The sequence below is a fragment of the Erpetoichthys calabaricus genome, chromosome 15 (genome assembly GCF_900747795.2).
Source record: "Erpetoichthys calabaricus chromosome 15, fErpCal1.3, whole genome shotgun sequence".
NCBI lineage: Eukaryota > Metazoa > Chordata > Cladistia > Polypteriformes > Polypteridae > Erpetoichthys > Erpetoichthys calabaricus.
The window spans coordinates 71,013,152-71,022,582 of NC_041408.2; the positions used below are offsets into that span (position 1 = coordinate 71,013,152).

Below are 9,431 nucleotides of genomic sequence, written 5' to 3' on the forward strand. Positions count from 1 at the left end.
CCCATACATTTTGTAGGCACCAGTTCAAACAAGAAACAAAAAGTCAAGTTCTACAATTGATTGACTTGCTCTAATTTTGGGCAAATGGATAAATAACCCAGGTCTGGGGCACATGCTTGATGATTAAGGAGCAAATTATGTTTAAAAAAAATGTAAAGATGGTGAATGCTTTAAACAGGCCATTATAACAGTGGAGAGTAATATCTATTAAAAAGAAAAATAGCAGTAAGAGGTAACAATTAGAAGCAAAAAGCTGTATGCTCATTTACTCATATTTGTACATCCTTCTTTGTGCCTGTAATATTCTACAAAACTTGTTTAAATATTTGCTCAGGTATAACTGTCTCATGTCTCAAAATCCACAGACTTACAAAAGTATATGGTTAACAGCAATATTACAAGCACCAACGACACTGGGAATTAACCAAGGACGACTATTAAGAAAAATAACAGCATATTATTTATATTGTATGTTTTTACAGTATATACATATTTTACATTTTTGGACTTTTATAAAGTTATTTGATTGATAAAGTATGAATGTTTTTACTTTCTGCGTACTGTATTATCAAATCACATAACTCAACAGAAAACAGTGGACCAGTTACATCAGTGTTCTAGCACAGGTGGAAGAACTCAAAATCCCAAGAATCAATGTGACAGCATGAGTTATGCCGTGCTAGGCAAGGCTTTCCCTAACTTTAACTACTGCTATGATTCTTGGGACGTGATTTACATAGAAACAACTGCATCATTTCACATTTCAAAACTTCCCCACGAAAGAGTATATTTTGCTACTAAAAAATAAAAAAAATTGACTGTTCATCTTTAAAGCGTTAGAATACTAATAATTCATAATAAAGAAAAAATAAACCTTTCCAAAAAACTTCATTTCTTGCTGGTGAGGATTTTTTTCTCCTTTGGTCTGAGTTCCAGCATCTGTTTAAAAAATGTACTTGGATTGTCATAATGATACTGGGAAATGTGTAACAAAAAAATAAATTCCCATTAGTATTCCCCTTCCAATATCCAGTATGATTTCTTACCAATTTCCAACATACGCTGATGGGCCTCATCCACGTATCTAATGAGCTGCTGAAGGAAACTGTAAGCAAAACGTTTTTCTATCGAAGGAGTATCTAAATCCAGTTCTTTCAAACCTCTGTTAAAGAAAAAAACCCACAAAAATCACTTGTCAAGTTGTAAGTCCTTTTCATAGCAGCACCAAGGGTGAAATCTTGTTTGGTGTGATAGAATCTACACAGGCTGTATGTGGATAAGCAAAGGATAATGCAGTGATTTCAATTAAACTTTACACATACAGCTTCATTCCATATGAAATAAGTATTTATGTGATCCACCTTAGAAATTTCTGGTTGCACAGAGAGTGAGTGATTCAAAATGCTTTCACAAAAATCACAAAAATCTGAGACTTACTGTTTAATTGAGAGAGTCAGACTGCTTTTACAAAAATGCGAAATTAACAGCTTTAAACAAAACAGAATTTTCATTGAAAATGTTAAATTACAATCAGTGCTGGAGTAAACAGGGTAAAACACCCACATTAAGTACTATGGTACCAGATACAGTATATGCAGTGGCTTCTGGTGCAACATTACATTTTCAGGTATACAGTGTGAGTGGCACAGTGAACAGATGGACCTCCTGGCTGGATGACGGCATGGTCTCTGGACAAAATGGAAAGTGCCAGGGGGTGCACAAGCAGTGGTTTGCTGGAGGTGTCTAAGCTCAAACATCCACAGGGGTTCATGGGAACTGAAGTCTGGAAGTGCAGCCTTGTTGGGGTCCCTGGGTGCCACAAGGGGGCACTGTTGGTTGGGGATGGGGGTGGTGAATACCTTGGTTCCAAAACAACCCAGAAGTACTCACTCCCCTCAAATTATGCTGGGTCACCAGAAGCTGTTCCAGGTCCAGTATAAACATGCATGTTACCCAGACTACAAATCAGTCCCTTGGGTGCTGCTAGAAGACAGGTTTGATACTGTATATAAAAACAGATGGCCAAGATTGTTTATAATATAAATATTGTAAGCTAGATGAATATGATTCAGTTTATGTTCATTTTATTAACAACAAATTCTGCCCATAATAAGTCATGGACTTTGTTTTCAGTTATGTAATATTTTTACTATTTTTATCCAATTTCTAATATAAAACAATAGTTGCTGAATGGATGATCTAAGAGTAAAGAAAAAGTAAAGAGGAAATTTATAGCACATCATAGAACAAAGAAATTATGTCATATAAAAATTCAGTTGCATTTCTTGTAGTTTCAAAGTATGTATAAAAACAGAACAAAGTATAACTTGACACAGCCATTCTTTGGCCAGCCTCACAGTATCACCTTGATCCTTTTTTGTAGTTGTTTTTATGGCTTAGAATGTTTTCTTTTATAAGTGGAAAGAGAGGTTTGGATGGTGAACAAGAGGAATTATATAGGTTTAGAACAGGGGTAGGCAACGTCGGTCCTGGAGTGCCACAGTATGTGCAGGTTTTTGTTCCAACCCAGTTCCTTAACGAGAACTCAATTATTGCTGATGAAGCACATTTTGCTTAAGTGACATTTTAATGCTTCATTTTAGTGGTCTCGCTTGTTAAGGTTCTCCAACCTTAATTGCTTATTTCAATCTTAAACTGCTGCATTCAGTGTTTTAATTGCTCCTTATTAGCAATAAGATGTAAAAGACAAAGCAGCCAGCAGTTCTCCAGCTAGCTTTTTTCCAATTACATCTGTGTGTGTTCATCATGCACTGTTTGATTTAATAAAACACTTAATAGAAAAATGTGACAGACTGAAAATGATCTGTTTTAGGCTTCATATCATTTGGATGATATCCTTGGAAAGTAAAAAAATCTACGATATAAGAGTCTTACATTGCACAGACTAACAAGCCATAAAATTAAATAAGGTCTGAGATTGGCAATGATTGGTTTCTAATTAAGCAATTGGGTGGGAATGAAAACCTGCAGCCACTGCAGCCCTCCAGGACCGACATTGCCTACCCCTGGTTTAGAAGGACTATGAAGCAATGGAGTCAATGTATGATAGTTATTATATAAGATTTCAACGCAATCCAGGAGGATTGGCATGCTCCTTGAAAACCAATGAATGATTATGAAAATCTAGGAACAAGACAACAGCCAGTGCTAGTCTGATTTAAACCAGATTGCAATGTTGATAGACAACTGATAAGACAAAGTATTATCAGATTTAATGAGAATCTTTCAGAATAAAGAATGCACATCATTTGACTTGATATACAAGGACTTTGAATATTACCTGGAAACAGTGTATCCGTTTAGCTGAAAAAACTTTAGTATGTCCTGTGCTTTTTCTCTGTCTTTGGATTTTTCTTTGGCTGTTAAGGTGTCATATGGCACTAGTAGAGGATGACTTCCTCCTCCTAAATGGAAATTAAAATGGATACAGAAACAAGAGTGTAAGTCAACACAGCCAGTAGAAAAACTGAAGACAACTTTTTTTTAATCATATGTGTTTGTTAATATTACTATTTAGTGAGCTATCTTTTTTATGTCTTACTCCAAACAAAACTTTAAATGCTTATGTTTGACATTTTTTTCTTTTGTCACTTTTTCCTGTAAGATTTGATCCTTTATTGGTATCCAAATACTAACCATACTGAATTCTAAAGTAGAGCTGATACTTAAGTGTCATCATTTGTGTGCTCATTAGTAAGTAATGTTACTTAATGAGCAGGCAAGTGAAAATGACAGCAAGTAATCACTCCCTTTTAGCATTCGATGTTGCTAATCAAATACAATTAAGGGAACAAATTCTACAGAAAAGGGAAAAGTAAAAAGAAAGCAGAAAAGAAACATAAGCATTGGAAGCTTTGGCAAAGAACAGAAAAAAATTATGAAATTCTTTGAAATATTTGAAGCATTGATAAGAAAAAATAAGATCACTTAAAAGTAAGAATGACTTGTTGATTGTAAATCTAGTTAGAAACTGGAGCCATGGTGGTCCTAAGACTGAATTGGAAATCCACAGTTCCAAACCTTAAAATGAATGAAAAGATAAGTATTCTGAATTCTCTAAATAAATGTCTATAATTTAAAAAAAAATGTTTTTTGGATTTGCCTTTAAGAAAAAAAAAAACACTTTACAATTGTGTTGAAACCTGCCAATTTACGTTTTTGATTAATAATTAGAAAAATCTGCCACTCAGTTTTTTAGCTAGGATATACTGTTTATTATCGGATAAATACAGTACATTTTGATGGCTCTCTGACATCTGCATTTTGTGCATTTTCCATTACAGTAAATGTTTATTATTTATTATATACAATAAACAGACATTGTGTAATAGGCAATATCATAAGTTTTTAACTGCATCTTTTTAATTTAATTACTTGATCCGCAATTAAACAGCTGTATTTTTGTGTCTTTCCATTTCCTTTCCTAACTGTACACTATGACATTCTGATAGAATGAGAATGTAGTAGACTCTAAAGGCCTAGGGAGTAAGCTTTATAGATCAAGACCTCATCATGGGCATGATTTCAGTAAGTCTGAGACCAGTTTCCAAACAGGTAGAACGTTGCTTCACCATTAGAGTGAAAATCATCGTCTTCTCAGTGTTGTGAATATCAATTTTTGACAGTCCAGATTTAGATCCTACAGCTAATTTGTACTTATTTTTACATATGTTTATGCTTTTTATTGTTATTTTCATGACCTCGTCACAGAACCATTTTGGATTGTGTCTTGAGTCATGATCACTGCCATTTTGAATTTTCCTACTTTACTGCGATCATTTTGTTGTTGCTGATGACATCTGGTTACTAACATGTGACCACCAGATGTTCGATATGTGACGTTATTGCTTTGCACCTGTTTGGGAGGGCAGCTCACTAACTTCTGTTTCTAAATATCAAATCAAATCTTTGCTGTCTGAGTAGACTTTACGAAGACACTTTACAAAAACTTTTTGAAAAGTTAGGATTTTTGCCTGTTGATTTGACAAGAATTTTTGGTAAACATTTGGTTTTGATATTTTTGGTTTGAATTTGACTTCTGCCTTAGGACTCCTTGTATGTTTTCTAAACGTTGGCATTTCTCTCATCCCCAGATCTTGATTAACTTAAGAATAGATCATTAGTGACTGTTTTATTGGGTATTAAATTTATAGTCAAGCACCTACTTGACCAAAACTAGATCTTAACTATATTTATTGTATTAATATTGTTTTTCTTCTCCAGCTTTTCTATTTGCTAAAAAAGAAAAGAATTTACTATATAGAAACTTTAGCCCCTTTAGCAACTGAACTCATTATAACCATTGCCAAGGAATGTTATCCATACACCAAGACACTTTTCAAACAATTGCTCCGAATTGAGTTATTTATAACAAAAGCAAATTTTTGAAGACACCTGAAACATTATAAAAATTAAAAATAGCTATTATACATTTAATAATCTCAACTGAAAAAATGTGTTTAAATAAGCATGGTTTATGCCTTTGCATATATGTCTTCTTTTATACTCACAGGACATAGGATGAAGAGACAATGCTATACAAATTTTAAACAGCTAATTTTTTAATTAGTGAAACAAGTTTTAATAATAAGGATCATAACAGTTAAAGGGATGAGCATGAGAATCAAATAATGAATAAGACTGGTTTTCACATTGAATGAGGTTTTTGTGGAGACAGCTATAAAAATTGTTTGGAGTGTTAAGCAAAGTCCTGTTAAAAGTTATAATTGTTAAGATCTGGCTTATAAGGTTAATTGTTCTGTAAAACTTGCAGTATCATTTCTTTTTCCCTCCGCCATACCGAGAAGACACCCAGTGAGCGCCCCTGGGCCATGCCCACGATGCCCCACAAAGTCCCACCCCTTCCTGTCAATCCCTATAAATAGACTTCCTCAGAAAGAGCTAGACCCTCTGTATGTTGGATAGACTTCCCCAGAAAGAGCTAGACCCTCTGTATGTTGGATTTCCCTGACCCTGACCTGCTCAATGGACCTCACTGATTTGAAATGCCACATTGGGCCACAAGGCAACTTACTTGCCTTTTTCCAGTTATAATACCCCTGAGTGCCTATTTCAGTTCTACGTTTTGGACAGTAACATTAGATGGGGTGACTCTTTTGGCTTCTTTCAGACTCCTCTACTCCTTTACCTGTTGACATTTATTGCAGTACGGTTTTTGGGGTTTCTGACACCCAGAAATACAGAAGTTATATTCAGTTTTTGCTTCCATATGTTTTTAATACAGTTAAAAAATTATGTACTTTCTACCACTGTGCTGTCTTATTTTCCTTATGTATGCTGCCATGTTGGAGATTGGTTGCTAGGATGTATTGCCCCATTACTGGGATGCAGTTCCCACAGGTTGTGTGTCATATTATCATTATCTTGACATTTTAAAAGCCAGTGTAAAGTATACCTAATCATCCAAGATTGAATTCATGATGGAAAAAAAAACATGCACAATTTCATATTGATAGTTTTGAATTTACTGGTAACAACAATTTTTTCAGCACTTTGATTAAGATTTACATTATGTATTTCTTGGTTCTGGTTTCATGTACCCTTTTTGACCTTTTGATATACTGCGAAGTTTCTGTGACTACACATCCTGACCTTTGATATTTAATTATTATTTTCCTAGTTATAGCATCTGTGTGAATTCTGACATCTCCATGCCAACTTCTGATTTCACTTTCTCTCAAAACAGCACTCGCGTTACACAAGCAGTACAATTAAAAGTCCATAAGGTATCTCGGACTATGGTCAATGTCTTCCTATAAGTGGTATACCTTAACTATACAAAAAGCAGAAATGGCATGACATTGCTATCAGATGACACTCCACTATCAAGCAGACCTTGTTGTACCCGAGCTGTAAATGCAATAGAATTAGGATATTTACAATTATTACATTTGATTTTCAAACATTTTATATTACTAACAAATTACTGTTTCCTCACAAGATTTCTGTATAAATCCTAGAAAAACTAAAATTACTTACCTTTGGTTTCCAATTCCAGCTTTTTCTTTTTGGCCCAGATGTTGTGGTAGTTCTCGGCAAGCAATTCTGCCATTGACTGTAAGAGTGATTATTCATATAAGATCTAAAAATTGATAAAGTATTCAGGAAAGACACAGAGACTGACTACAGCATTTTAGCTATTGCCCTCCACTCACAATCAATGACATTTTCTGGTGTTGTATATTTTGTGATTCCTCTTCCGTAATGACTATATTTAACACAGTTAATACTATAACATATTGTAGCTTTATATGTGAAGGAAAAAACACTTCTATGATATTTAACATTGTCCTGATTAATATTTGTAAAATATAATCTAACAAGCAATTACAAATATTTTGATGTTAATAATTTAGTGTCAAGGTTCTATGTTTCCTTAAATACCTTATAAACAGAAAAGGACATTGTGCAATAAAAATGCATTAGGCAGGATTGAAAGAGTTGGGTAAAAACCTGTACAGGTGGTTGAGCACGATACAGCAAAAGAAACCACAATACCAGCAAGACTGGGAAAAAAGACACTTCAAGACACATGCACTACAGCAGCTGCATCAAATTTATTGCAATTTATTCACCCCATCACTGATGGTCATCAGTAACCTGGGCATGTTTTTAAAATTAACTAAAACAATTAAGCAGCTATAGGCAGAATGTTACTGCTATCACCTCAAATAAATTAAATACATTTTAATATGTATTTCTAACATTAAGGCACTTATTCAAAAGTATTATAGGCAATATATACATCCTCACTGGGCCAGAAGTCGACATCCCTGGAATGATGTCTAGAACTTTGAGTCCATCCTCCATTATACTCATCAAACTCATCCTTTCCCCATTGCTAAGACAAGTATTGCTTGGATGTCAGTACATGACTGTTACCTCCAATATATAAAATAATTACCTATATAATGAACACATGATTTTGAAAGGTAAATTTAAAATTTCCATTTGCTTGTATAATTATATGCAGTTCAACTCCTTTGGAGATTTAAACATTTGAAAGCTTTAGTGCATACTTACATAAAGCTCCCGAGGCAGTGTGACATTACTCATGTCAATAGGTCGGGGACTATAACCATGACTGGTATCTACAGAAACCTGAAGAAGCAAACAAAATGTATGACAGCAAAGGTATCTTTAACTTTACGCTACAATGACAGAATTCTGTTCCTTTAGCTATTTCTATGGAGTTCCCTTTCAGGTTAATAGTTAATAAATATAAGACAGTGATGCAAACCATCGTGAATCCTAGAAAGAAGTGGCTCCATTAGTGTCCTTGTCTTCTACATTCATTCATTACCAAATTACTGTTTTTCTTAAAAAAAAAAAGAATTATTGACTATATTAACAAACTATTGTATATAAATCATATATTTTTCCTGAATTGTTTGTAAAATAAGCACTGTTTTTTAATTTTGTTTTGGCACAAATAATACTATAACTGTCAAGCAACATGCTTAAAAAAGCTTTGAGTTTAAATGAAGACATGCCGCTTGCGATTAATGGACTTGATCGGATCAAAAATGACCTAGCTCTAAAAAGTGCTGTAAATAAATGGGATTTTCCAGTACTCAGAAAACTGTTCCATTAAGTCAGCAGTGCTATATTAGCTACACTAAAACTAGTGTAGTGAGAATGTGTTAAATAACTATAAGAATACATCAAGAATATTTGTTGTTGAACAGATTTATATGGAAGTTATACCTGGAATGTTCATTTAACGGAGCTTTGTATACAAAAACCAACATCTTGCTAATGTAAGGTAAACCAATACAAACTGAGGGTTTGTGGCCATATAAAGGTATTCAGAATTATATACAGTCATAATAACAAGTTTGGCAAAGAAAACAGGACATGATTGAGTTTACCAAGATGAGTTAACTAATACCTAAGTTATCCTAATATCTTACCCAGATATTTTTAAAAACTACCACCCACATGACTTTGTGGTTTGTTTCAGCCAATCACAGTACCTTTGGTGATAGGAATAATGCATCAAAATACAAACAGAATTGGAGGCCAAAGCAGCAGTCAGCGCCCAAGAGACAACTACAGACAGCATCAGAGTTCAAAATGGATATTTACTTCTTACCACATAATATGCCACACGAAAACATCAGAGAATTTTATATGAATTCAGATAGTAAAGTCTGGGTTAGGAATGAGAAATGTAAGAGCAAATATGCAAACAGGAGCTTCCTAAAAAGTGAGTCTGATAGATGATGAACATTATCTACTACTCCTACCTGGCTGGACTGTGATATCCGCCGTGCTCTGTTATGTAAGCTCATAGTGTCCCCTTCACGTATTCTTTCAATGCTCCAGCCCCAAGCAAGCATTGTTTTCAAAGACTCCTTAATAGGCCATCTATATACCTCCTTATCCTA

General features: G+C 34.2%; 1 protein-coding gene across 3 annotated transcripts in view; it reads right to left on the bottom strand.

The window, feature by feature from the left end:
• Positions 1-9,431, bottom strand: part of ryr2a (ryanodine receptor 2a (cardiac)) — a 657,734-nt gene that overhangs the window by 189,558 nt on the left and 458,745 nt on the right. For all 3 annotated transcript variants that reach the window (XM_051919561.1, XM_051919560.1, XM_051919559.1), the window contains 6 exons: positions 9,291-9,428; positions 8,065-8,142; positions 7,021-7,096; positions 3,302-3,425; positions 1,047-1,162; positions 875-939 (listed from right to left, as the gene is read on the bottom strand). In XM_051919561.1, coding sequence (XP_051775521.1) covers positions 875-939; positions 1,047-1,162; positions 3,302-3,425; positions 7,021-7,096; positions 8,065-8,142; positions 9,291-9,428 — 597 coding nt within the window. The remainder of the gene's footprint in view (positions 1-874; positions 940-1,046; positions 1,163-3,301; positions 3,426-7,020; positions 7,097-8,064; positions 8,143-9,290; positions 9,429-9,431) is intronic.